Source organism: Primulina tabacum, chromosome 10, assembly GCF_025594145.1.
Source record: "Primulina tabacum isolate GXHZ01 chromosome 10, ASM2559414v2, whole genome shotgun sequence".
NCBI lineage: Eukaryota > Viridiplantae > Streptophyta > Magnoliopsida > Lamiales > Gesneriaceae > Primulina > Primulina tabacum.
Genome location: NC_134559.1, coordinates 24,404,024 through 24,417,494, shown reverse-complemented (window position 1 = coordinate 24,417,494; position 13,471 = coordinate 24,404,024). Strand labels below are relative to the sequence as shown.

The 13,471-nt window shown below is 36.8% G+C and overlaps 1 protein-coding gene across 1 annotated transcript; it reads left to right on the top strand.

Moving 5' to 3' along the window:
* The first annotated feature begins 3,230 nt into the window (after positions 1-3,230).
* Positions 3,231-4,860, top strand: LOC142505380 (trihelix transcription factor GT-3b-like). Its single transcript, XM_075618347.1, has 2 exons — positions 3,231-3,801; positions 4,076-4,860. Exons 1-2 carry the CDS (start codon positions 3,541-3,543, stop codon positions 4,658-4,660), a joined length of 846 nt encoding a protein of 281 aa, XP_075474462.1. The 5' UTR covers positions 3,231-3,540; the 3' UTR covers positions 4,661-4,860.
* The last annotated feature ends 8,611 nt before the right edge of the window (positions 4,861-13,471 follow it).

The following is a 13,471-nucleotide window of genomic DNA, read 5'->3' as shown; positions in this document are numbered from 1 at the left end:
GCAAAGTGAGAGGAACAACAGCCGATTCTTCTTTGCAAGTCAAGGGAAGATTTCGATTTATTTCTCCTTCGTTTTTTGATTTTCTTCCTCGTTCTTCCTTCCAACAACGATCACTAGACTCTCTTGCATCCCAAGGTGGGTTTTTGGTGGGGTTTTGACAAGAAAAAAGGGTAGAAAAAATTGAAATCGTCCTCTATTCGTCATCAACTTTCACCGATTCGGTATTCATATTTTGAGCGTTTTAAACGCAAAGCCACGTTTCTAAACCTTCGTTTTGCACCATTCAAACCATATTATGTGTATTTAATCATGTTTGCATGAATAGTATGAAACCCTCCTTTTATTTTCGTTTTTATGTGCTGTACAAGTTAAAACTTGGATTTCATGCTTCCAAACTCATGGCTATGATGCATAAATGGGCTGCCATCATAAGGCTATGGGAAGAGATGAATTTTAGTATGTTTAAGGGTGGTTAAGGGCCACGGTTAAGGGCTGTACATGTAAGACAATATATTGAACGAAAATTGGGATCAAATGGGGCTAAGGTTTGCGTTTCTAGTCCTAGGCAAGGGAGACAGCTAGCTGTTGTTTGGGAGGTGTTCAAGGGTCCTGAGGGAGTCTAGTCATGGTCCTAGATGAGCTGTGCAAGGACAGGAAAGAGGGGATAAATGTTGCACGTCGTTTTGGGTTGTTCAAGGCATGTAGGGGCTCGACTTAGGGCTGGGGATTCTAGGCTCTTTAAGCATGTTCAAGCGGGTTCTCTAGGGTTCAGTCATGGTCCTAGGGTGGTCAGCCAGGGGCTGGTTGGGTCGGCCATTGGCTAGGGTCGAAGGGATTGAGGGTTTGTGCAAGCTAGGGTTTTCGAAAATGAGCAGAATTTTTCAGCATGGTTCTAGGCTTGTTTAAATGTTTTAATTGGCATGATTTGGGATGAAAAAGGGTTAGTAAGGTGTTAATAAGTTATGGTTCAAGTTTACTAAAGTTTGGTTAAGCTTTGAGTCGATACAGGTTAAAACCGGGACGTATGGTTAAGTTTTAAAACGAATTAGGAAAATTAGTTGAGGAGCTTAATTTTACGTCTGAGAAATGTTTATAGGGTGTATTTTAAGGTGTCATGTAAAGTTTATGGATAAAAGTTTGGGAAGAAAATATTAAGTATTGAATTAATTCGGGATTAAAACGCTTCACGGTTTAATAATTAAGTCAATAAATCGAATAGCTCGGATTTACGTCTAAGAAAAATATTAGAAATCAATTTTAAGCTTATATGATGGCTTGAGATAGGCTCGAGTCAATAAAAGTAAAAAAAATTGACAATCGTGATTTTTAGGGTCCAAGGGTAAAATGATCATTTTACGTCTCGGGTAGTACGAAAGGTCTCGAAGTGTCCCGAAGAACCATAATACATGCTAAATGATATTTTAAAAGGTTTATGATGAAAAATGGAATTTTATTATTTATGCTAAAGCTGTACGATTTTGGCTGTAAAATGTTATTTTACGAATTTTGAAGGACATGATATTTTATGAATAAAAAAGAAAAAAAATATTTTGAATGATATGAATTTACTGTGACAAATATGATATGATATGACATTATTGGGAATATCGTGAATGAAAAGGCCCTAGAGGAAGGTGCTGACGTTTGAGTAGATCGAGTTCGACAATACACTCCCTAGGAACATTTATTTCCACACTTATTTAGTATTTAAAATTTTACGAAAAGATTTTGAGGATAATTTATTTAGTGATTCATGCTTTATTTTGAAGTTAATCTTGGGTTATTTTTAAATGTTGACGTATGATTTTATTAGTTGACGATTTATGTATTTTTATACATTTGAGACTTTTAAATGTTGAGTTATTTTACATTGAATGTTTCAAAAAAATAGTAGGATTTTAAAGTGAAAGGTAATAACGTTTCAAAAACTGTATTTCGTACATGTCTCGTTTTACTTTATTGTTTTTGTTTTGCCTACTGTATTTTCTCATGACATTGTTCATTGTTTTGTGTTCGGATTTCTATATCTTTTACAAGTTTATCGTACTTCATTTCTCTATCGAGAATTACGAAATTTGTTTAACACATGCAAACCACAATTTTTTGTTTTGGAAATCGAAAGATGTTTGTTATTATTGGGTCTTGAATCTCATATTTAGTCACGAACAAGTTATGTTTCTCCTGCTCACTCCAATTTATTTCATTTATGTAAAATTTATAAATAAAATTATTTGTAATAACAATATAAAGTTAAAGTTTTTCATGTCCACTATTTTAGAAAAATCAGTGTAACAAATACATATAAAAGAACTTTTATGGCCAAAAGGAGTGCATATATATACATATATATATATATACACACACACACACACCTAATCAATTAATTAATGATCGTTACTAATCATTTTTAAATGATTTAACAAAAAAAATTAAAGCTTAAGAAAATTATTTATATAATTAAAGGGAAAAACAATAATCAAATCATGGAGATTTGGAAAAAAAAACAATCAAATCAGTTATAAATTCAAATTTACCTGAGTATATAAATTGACAACTTTTGATTGTTTTTTGAAAAGAAAAAATATATATTTTATTTTTTAAGTTTTCAAACAAGGCTATAATATATATTCATAATTTTTGCTACTAAAATATGACAGTCAATAACTAGCTAGAGATGAATTCGAGGCTTGATGAGATGGAAATCTAAAACAAAAGTAAAACCATTCTATCTACTCACACATACATGTCGCAATATCGATCTTTCACATTTACTTGTCAATATTTGATTTTAGCTATTTTGAGCTATTTTAGTCATTTACTTATCATTATAATGAATCTTACACACATTTTAGTCATTTTTGTGTCAACGGCAACGAGACAATGAATCATGCACATACACATCATCGTATCGGTGTCACACCGTATAAACGACTAAAATAAAAAAAAAACGGATTAAAACTTAGAATCGACAAACGGAGAAATAAAATTGCAAAAGAATAAATATATTGAACAAAAATATAACGTGTTCTTATTCTATGAGCGAAGGGATGACCCCGGCTTCTGTGATCTTTCGTTTTCCAGCTCGTCAGCATGGCGACAGCAAAACGCGCGGAATATGAACAAATGTGTATGCTCCAAAGAGATATTTATTTTCTTTAACTATTTTTAGCAATAAATAAAAAAGCAAATAAAACATATAAAAAATGCATATTTAAAGGGAAAAACTCAGTTTCCGCGTAGAAAGATGAGACAGAAGGAATACAGAAACTGCACATGGAAAAGAGAAAAAAAGGAACGATCTTAAAAGAAAAGGAAAAGAGTTTCTTTTCTCTGCTCTCTTATTTGACACCTAAGCCACATATTCCTTTGAAAAAAGATTTCCATATTTTCACACCATATTTTCACGCTGCCCAATTTTTAGGTTATATTACCACACGACCATTATCACAAAAACCTTTTTCATTCCGACCCCCCTTTTTCTTCTTCCTTCACTTTCTTGATATTTAGCTAAGAATTTTTCCCTATATCAAAATATTATATATGGATCAATCGCAGCTGCATAATCCTTATTCTGCAGCTCTGAATATCGACACGGGTAGCGGTGACAGGTTCCCTCAATGGAGTATTCAAGAAACCCGGGATTTGATGATGATTCGGGCCGAGCTCGACCCCACTTTCATGGAGACCAAGAGGAATAAGCTTCTGTGGGAGGTTATCTCGACAAGGATGAAAGAAAAGGGTTACATCAGAAGCGCTGATCAGTGTAAATGCAAGTGGAAAAACCTTGTCACACGCTATAAGGTTTATATTTATATATCTTTTTTTTATATAAAAAATAATTAGATTACAGATATTAATTAAATTTTAATACGCCATAGATAATTATAAGGTCGTAATCATTTCTGGTATGTAGTGTAATCAATTATTGATCCGCGTTGTTTATCTCATTATTATTTTAACTTATAACATATGACCAGTAAGATTTTTAATCGGATAATATTAAGATTAAATTGTGCCGAAAAGATGCTTAACTTGCAAGTTTTCTGATGTGTTTTATGTTTTTTTATATATATAGGGATGCGAAGCAATGGAAGCAGAAGGGATGAGGCAACAGTTTCCATTTTACAATGATCTGCAAACCATATTCGCAGCAAGAATGCAAAGAATGTTGTGGCTGGAGGCTGAGGGCGGCGGAGCCGCCGCCATTACTCCGAAGAAAAGGAAAAAGGCGGCCGTCCAATATTCTTCGTCCGACGAGGAAGACGAAAACGAGGAAAGCGAAGGGGAGAAGGCCGGGGGAACAAGAAGGAAGAAGATCACCAAAGGGAAAGAAGCAGGAAACCCTTCGGCCGGAACGAGTTCTAGCAATGTGAGTTCGATAATAAACGGCGTAAAGGGCATAATGGAGGATTACATGAAGCAGCAGATGGAGATGGATATGCAGTGGATTAAAGCTTATGAAGCAAGAGAGGAGGAGAGGAGGGTGAAGGAGATTGAATGGAGGCAAAAAATGGAGGCTTTGGAGAATGAGAGGATAATGATGGAGAGAAGATGGAGGGAAAGAGAGGAGCAAAGGAGGATTAGGGAAGAAGCTAGAGCTGAGAGAAGAGATGCTCTTATTACAGCCCTTTTGAATAAGCTTAGAAGAGAAGAAATGTAGTCTTTGTCCGAAATTTGAGGTTTGTTTCTTTGTTCATTTCTTTGTTCTTGCTAGAGAAGGAGAAGGTTCAATACCATATCAGATATATAGTGCTATAGAGGTATGTTCTTGAAACTCATATTTGATCACCTTTGTAGGCTGATTATCAGCATGTATAATTGTCCTTTCCAATGAAAATTTTGAGCTCAATTTGAGTGTAATTTTTAGGTTCATAAGAAATTACACATCTACACACTTGTTTGTTTCATGAAATGGGATTCATGATATCTGTATGATAAATCAATATATATGAAAAAAGATAATGACATATGACTCTGATAATCATTCACAGAACTTGAGTAAAAAATTATATATGAACGAAGGATGGGTAATAATTTAATGTTTTATCTTTGTACGAAACGGTGCTTTAATAAAGTTTACCAAGTGATAATTACCAAGTAATAAAGTTTGACATAATTTTATGTAAGTTCAGTTCAGTATAGGTCATTGCCTACGCAAACTAATATATATTGTTTTCTAGAATGTTGGAAATTTGTTAAGCTAAATATGATGCACAAGCTTTGAAATTTCACTCACTTGGAAGAAAAGTAGGAAAGCCGGCTGGCTACTGATTGAATGAAGGAATTAAAGTTCAGTCTTATGTAGTTGACCTTGCTTATTTCATAACCAGTTCCCAATTGTGGCTAAGCTTCAAGTTAATTGATAGTCAGTGAAAGTTCCGTTTCACATAGTGAATGTGACGAGGGTGAGTGTTGTGTGTATCAGAATGTAGGTGTTGTGCGTAGGTGTTGTAACACCCACGACAACATGCAGCGAAAATTATAGTTTAACACACTAACACGCAACTTGAATGATAACAATACGAGATACGAGAGATAAATTATGCACAAGTATAAAATACTTGTGCGGTGCCTCAGGGCAAAATAATTCACTAGAAAAACTTGTAAGTTTACAAAAACCAATACTAGTGAAAGAGTAAAACAACTCCCTTATTAAGGCGAGTAACAAATTGCATCCTAAACCTCTAACAAATCGTATAACCAAAATACATAGGATGCATCAACTGAGAAGTGAAAAAGTCTTCAAAAATCAGCGCACTAATCAAAACAGTGATTAGGTGTTGTCTTCAGATGTTGTCAGCACTTCACAGCAACACTTTATCAACGATACGAGATTGCTTCAATCAGAAAATATTTTCTTCGTACAAATGCATATCTGTCTCTCCGAAAGTTTTATGCTCTATATCGTCCCTCACTTTCGTTTCTTCTCCTTTGAGTCCTATTTAACATAAAAACCCAATTTCATTAGGAAACAAACTCTTTTTAAAACAAGGATAATATCTTAAAGATATTGTGATATCATATCTTAAAGATATTATGATATCATATCTTAAAAATATTATGAGTCATATCAAATATAGTCTTATATCACATATTGAATTTATACGAGATCATATCATCAATTTCGAGATTATTCTCATGTCTAGAAAGACAAAATATTAAAGATAAAAAAGGAATATATATCAAGGAATAAAATTCCTTTCAATCTCCCCTTTTTTGCCTTTCTGGACAAAACAACCCAAAAATGGTTGTGCGGCTCAGCTCCACCTTTGTTAGCAAATCAGTGACTCACCCAACTTTAGTTGACTCCCCCTGAATTCTACCGTTAAGCCTTCTCCTGATGAAAAATACAGTTCACACAGGTGTTGTATGTTAGATGTTGCAACATTCAGATCATAACACCGAAATAGTTCATTAATCAGGAGGGACAAAGATCAGAGAGAATAAAAGGACAACTAAAATACTAAAACCATCAAGAGAGACCAAAACCATCAAGAGAAAAAAAAACTCAAAATCTCATTATCCTTCATTACTGCCATCATCATCATCATCATCAGCCATTTTTGCTCCACTGGTTCCAGCTATATCTGTATCTACTCCCCCTTTTTGTCCAGAATGGGCACTTTCACCCAGCAGAAGCTCATAGTCAGCCACTTGATTTTCATAATGTTCAATGGTTTTCTTGGCATTTTCAATCAGTTGTCGACCATAGGCAATCTGAGCTTGAATGTAGGAGATAGACAGTGTGACATAACCAGTAGGAGGAACATCTGTAGGTGGCTGTTCAGCTGTCTCAGGCACATGTTCAGATGTTGTATCATCAGTGTTGCCAATATCCGGAGCAACATATGAATGCAGCCAAGGCAGATCGATCTTTCTGTTGCCTTTGAAATAAGCAGGAGAAATCTTCAAAGGATCTCTGACAGGGCAATGATCTTCATCAATATCCCTAATGAAACCTTGAGATTCCAAGATTTCATAAATCAGTGAAGGGTAGGGCAGCTTTGTTTTCTTGAAGTCTCCTTCAGCATATTGCAATGCTGTCCTGAACACCAGATTTTCAAAGTTAAAGGCCCTTCCAGTACCAATAGCAAACAACACCAGAGCCTGAGATCTAGTCACAGTAGTAGAATTGGTTGACGGTGTCCAATTTCAGATTGATGTCTTGTGCAGCACGGAGAAAAAAAAAGTGAGATTAGCAGCACTCAACTTCTTGGGATAATCAGGTAATACTTTGATCAGGCCTCCAGTGAGCACAGAGGTTACAGCATTTATGTTCAGATCCTCTTCAACTTCCTCAATATCCATAGTGTTGTAGAATGCATTGATCACAGAAGGTGAGAACTTGTAGATACGATCACGAACAAACACTCTCCCATACTTCAACGATTCCTCATCTCCAACACTGCCCAGGAGATTGCAGTAGAATTCTAACACTACACGGCGACAGTAGGGCATAACAGTAGTGACTGTGGATAGCAACCTTCGGTTCTTGAGAAACTCAATCAAATTGTATTTCCCATATGCATTAACATCAATATTTTTCTCCTCAATCAGCTCTCTTTGAACAAACAGCGGCCATAATGCCAAGTCATCCTCAGAATAAAATTTGGGGGAAAAAGACTTACTTAAATCATAGTCAGCCGAGTCAATGTGGCGCTCGGTGTTGTCAACATCCACCTCAACACCGGCAGCAGTAGCAGCAACATCATCAGAAGACTCACTAGCTTCAGAGCCAATATCCTCAGATTCAGCATCACCCTGTTCCTCAGATTCAAAGTCAGATACAGACGATGAAGAGGAAGAAGCTCCAGGTCGGTTTTGCTCAAACTCCTTCATCATTTCTGAATCAGGTTCATCATCCTTAGAAATTTGTTTCTTGGCAGCCTTTTCTTCCTTAAGGTGAGCAAGAAACTCGGCCAGAGATTGTTCATCTTCTACAGGCTCATCAGGAACTCTTTCTTCTGCAACATTTTGAGTATCTGTGATGGGGTTTTGTTTTTGAATACCAGAAGTAGAACCAGGTTCCTTTGCAGCAACAGTTGGTTTGGGGCGAGCCACCAACTCAAAATCATCATCATTGGAGTCGTCTCCAGATGAGAAATCAGGGTCCAGAAGATTTGAGGAGGTAGATGCCCGTGGTTTCTTGGTTGGAACAAATTCAGGATTGAACCCTGCTTGTCTCTTTGACCTTCGGCGCATAGGAGCAGTGGGAAAATCTTTATTCAAGACTTCAAAGTCCGGTGGATTCTCGACATTGATCTCGTTCCCAGGTTCACCAGGAGCGATCATTTCCAGCGGAGTTGGTTCTTCTGACACGCCCACAATTTCCATCCCCTCAACATTGGTTTCGGCTGTGGGTGTTGTGTCAGGTGATTTTCCACCCATGCTCGCAGCCATTTCACTCCTAATGTCGTGAGGATCGAAGCCAGCCATCTGCGAAATCAAGAACAAAAGAAGTAGATCGGTTCGAAGGACACAGAAAATCGCGAAGAACAGAGATATTTTAAGCAAAAACAATGAATAGTGAGGGCAGGAGAAATTTTAGAATGTGAGGGAAAATACTAAACAGTAAAGTTATTCTTCGTCCATTCCTAATTATTTAAGCACAACTCTCCAACGGTAACATTCTGTTGAGCCGCAACTTCAGCACCTTTTCAACTCAATTTTTACTCTCACCCAACGGTAACTTTCTGAAACAGTGCCATCATTATTTCAATAAATCAGGCAGGATAAAACCCACGTCGAATTAACCCCACAAACAGTTAGAAATCAAGAAATTTCAAAATTAAGTCGGTTAGGATTTTTTTCGTATTTCATGAATTAAAAACTGATAGCCCACTGGTCATGATGAATTCACATAACAGCAGTATGAATGACTTAAATTTATGCCTAAAATATGATCAAAAATGAAATGCACACGCATGTGATCAAACTGTGACCAGTCTGTACTTAGGTGTTGGCAACACCTCTTGGCAACACTCACAAGTTGGACTCAAACTTTCTTGAACATTTTTAATTCAGACATGGTAGCTCCCACTCTAGAAGAACGGTCTTCATAGGACTCCTCTAGGTAGCTTTTTCCATCTGTATTTTGAATTAGAAGTGGTAGCTCCCAAACTAGAAGAACGGTCTTCATTGGACTCCTCTAGGTAGCTTTTTCCATTTTCTTCTAAACAACAATTTTTTTTTCTTTTCTATTTTTCACCTTATTGCTCAAGAATTTTCTAAGTCATTTTCTACATTGGACAAGATCATGTGGTACACGAACATCCTCACAGCTTAATGACTTAGATTGAGCACACTCCATACTTTAGAAAATTTTGATAGAAAGTTTGATTCACAACTGAGAGCACACCATTCAGTATCCTTCATTTGTACAGGCTTCACACAAAACAGGATGTATGCAATATGTCTAGCATCCTAAAAATAAAATGCACATGCATGCTAAGTGTTGTCCACAGGTGTTGTAACACCGAGGACAACATCCGTGAGTGATCATTGTGCACACAAGCTGAGAGACTTCCTAAGATTGGAAAATCTCTCAAAATCCAATGGTTTTGTAAAAATATCAGCCAGTTGGTTCTCAGTTCTAACAAATTCCATTCGAATTGTACCATTATCAACCAAATCTCGAATAAAATGATGTCTAATGTCTATGTGTTTCGTTCGAGAGTGTTGTACTGGATTTTTTGAAATATCAATTGCACTTGAATTGTCACAGTATACAATTAAGGTGTCACTGTTGAAACCATAGTCTTTAATCATTTGATTCATCCACAAAAGTTGTGAACAACAGCTAGCAGCTGCAACATATTCAGATTCAGCAGTGGACAGAGATACACAATTTTGCTTTTTACTATACCATGACACCAAATTGTTACCTAGATAAAAACATCCTCCAGTGGTACTCTTCCTATCATCTAGATTTTCAGCCCAGTCAGCATCACTAAATCCCACTAGATTTGTGTTTGTTTCTTTGGTGTACCACAAACTTAAGTTAACTATCCCGGCTATATATCTCAAAATTCTTTTGACAGCTTTTAAATGAGTGACTTTAGGATCAACCTGGTACCTGGCGCACAAACATACACTAAACATGATGTCGAGACGAATTGTACTTAAGTAAAGAAGACTGCCTATGATGCTGCGATACTGGGTGTTGTCAACACCTGCAGCAACATCGTCTTTGGACAATTTTTCAGTCGACCCCATTGGTGTTTTCATGTGTTTAGTGTTCTCGGTAGAAAATTTCTTCACCAAATTCTTGGCATACTTGGATTGACACAGAAAGATACCATCATGCATTTGTTTAATTTGCAATCCAAGAAAGAAACTTAATTCTCCTACCATGCTCATTTCAAATGTGGTAGACATGCATTTAACAAATTCATCAACATGCTTTTGAGAAGAAGCACCAAAAATGATGTCATCCACATAAATTTGACACACAAGAATATCATGCTTCGATTTTTGAATAAAAAGGGTTTTATCAACCTCACCTCGTTTGAAGCCTAAGTCAAGCAGATATTCAGTAAGCCTACCATACCATGCTCGTGGAGCTTGTTTAAGTCCATAAAGTGCCTTCTTCAACTTGTAGACATGGTTCGGGTGGTTTGGATCTTCGAACCCTTTAGGTTGGCTTACATAAGCTTCTTCATTCAAAATGCCGTTCAAAAAGACACTTTTCACATCCATTTGATATAGTTTTATGTCCATGTGACAAGCGATAGCAAGTAAAAGTCGGACTGACTCAATCCGGGCAACAGGGGCAAATGTCTCATCAAAATCAATTCCTTCAATTTGAGTATACCCTTGAGCAACTAACATAGCTTTATTTCTCACAACAATCCCAGATTCATCAGTTTTGTTTTTAAAAATCCATTTGGTTCCAATAACATTCACATTATCAGGTCTGGGAACCAAATCCCACACATCATTCCTAACAAATTGTTCAAGTTCCTCATGCATCGCATCAACCCAAAATTCATCTTTTAAGGCTTCATTTATATTTTTGGGTTCAATGAGCGAAACAGAACAAGAATGGCTTACTTGAGAGTATACGGAAGTCATGCATACTAGACCCATCATTTTCCGATAATCTACCTTCTCCTTTCTTCTAGTTTGCATTCCTCCAATTGCTTCTCCAATGATCTGAGATGATGGATGATTTTTCTGAATCTTACTGAGAATATCAATCCCTTCATTGGTTACAACATCATCATTTTCAGTATACTCTCCTGGTTCATCATTTGATTCTGCCAGTGTAGATGTTGTCTCAGGTGTTACAACACCGGGTGCAACATCTGTGTTAGGCAGTGTCTCATTTATGTTCAGTAGCCCATCAATATCATCCTCGATTGTTTTTCCCGTTAGATCTGCAAGATCGTCAAAAACAACGTTAATAGATTCCATAGTCGTTCTTGTTCTGAGATTATACATGCGATATGCACGACTATTGGATGAATAACCAAGAAATAAACACTTGTCACTTTTAGAGTCAAACTTTGCAAGATGGTCTCGGTCATTCAAAACATAACATACACACCCAAAAACATGAAAGTACTTCGGGTTTAGCCTCTTTCCCATGATGATTTCATAGGATATCATAGTAGAACCACTCCTTAAGTACACACGATTTGAAATATGACATGCTGTGTTTAAGGCCTCGGCCCAAAATCGTTTTGAAATATTCTTTGAACTCAACATGACCCTAGCCATTTCTTGCAGTGTCCTATTCTTCCTTTCGGCTATTCCATTTTGTTGAGGAGTCTTAGGGGCCGAAAATTCATGAGTTATCCCTCTCTTTTCACAGAATGATATAAAGTGTGAGTTTTCAAATTCTTTACCATGGTCGGTCCTTATCTTACCAACCCTCAAATCATGTAGATTAGTAATCTTAGCATGTAATTTCTTAAAAACAGCAAATGTGTCGGATTTTTCTCTAAGAAAACTTACCCATGTAAATGGAGAGAAATCATCCACACAAACACATGAATACTTCTTACCTCCAAGGCTTTCCACTTCCATTGGACCCATAAGATCCATGTGCAAGAGTTCAAGACACCGTGTTGTCCCAAAGTGTTGCAACACTTGATGGGGAACACGTGTTTGCTTACCCTTTTGACATGCACCACAAACATAAGGAATTCCAGAGGATAAATTAGGCATACCTCTCACAGCATCGTACTTACCAAGATTCTTTAATGTCTTGAAGTTTGCATGACCCAATTTTTGATGCCACAAGTTTAGTTCACTCACTTTTGAATGATTGCACACAGGGTCCTCTTCAAGTTGATAACAATTGTCAGCCGACCTTGTACCTGTCAAAATACATGTATCAGTATTATCAAAAACTTCACAATTGTCTTTATCAAACTTAACATATAAACCATCATCACAAAGTTGACTTATGCTTATTAAGTTTGAGTTAAGTCCTTCGACATAAAGCACATTGTGTAGACTAGGCAGTCCATCAACATTCAAGGTCCTTTGCCAGCTATTCTTCCTTTAGCACCTCCACCATACGTCACATGACCATTCCTTAGTTCAACATAGTCAGTCAAATAGTCTTTAGAACCTGTCATGTGGCGTAAACAGCCACTGTCAAAGTACCATATTCCTGCAATGTTAGTTTTTAACGAAGTATAAATAACAGAACATTGGATATTAGCCTTTGGCACCCAAACCCTTTTTACCGATGGTTTCCTATTGGCAGTGTTATGCCGGGTGTTGTAAAACACCTGTGGCAACACCTGTTCAGATTCCCATCTTTTGTAGTCATCTCTCAGTTTAAAACAGTAGGGTTTGATATGACCAGGTCTAAAGCAATAGTGGCAGATAAAGTGGCGTTTTCTGGACTTGGACTTCTTTGTAGATATTTGCCTCTTTGATGAAACACCTTTTTCAGTGTATGTAGCATTCGAGATTTCAGCACTTCCTTTGACAAAGACAGTTGGTTTTCTTTCAGTGTTGGAAGACTCTCCTATTTCAAACTGGTGATTCGTATAACCAAGTCCAGCTTTGTCATTCTTTCCAATCATCAAGAGTGAATCAAGTTTGGATGAACTTGAATTAAGCTTCGCAAGAATTTGAGTTGCTTCTCCAAGCTCTTCCTTGACTTTGCATAATTCCAGATCTTTCTTGCTTAAGATTACTTCAAGTCGTGATACTTGTGACTTCAGCTCAGTGTTCTCTTTGGAGAGAATTGCATTCACTTTATTTCTGTTGATCCAGTCTTCATACAATTCTTCATACATTGTCTGCAAACTTTCCAGAGTGACTTCATCATCATCTACTTCTTGGTTTTCAGACTGACTTGATTCACCAAGGGTTGTAGAATTAAGACACACTGAATTTGAAGAGATGTTGCGACCAGTTATTGCAACACCTGTGGCAACACCCAAAGGATTGATTTGCATTGAACGCTTCTCCTTGATCACAGCAGACAACGATGTGTGATTTTCAGATT

Coding starts and splice junctions, on each gene's coding strand:
- LOC142505380 (XM_075618347.1), top strand. CDS start 3,541: ATGGATCAATCGCAGCTGCATAATCCTTATTCTGCAGCTCTGAATATC. Junction 3,802..4,075: donor ACCTTGTCACACGCTATAAG/GTTTATATTTAT, acceptor TTATATATATAG/GGATGCGAAGCAATGGAAGC.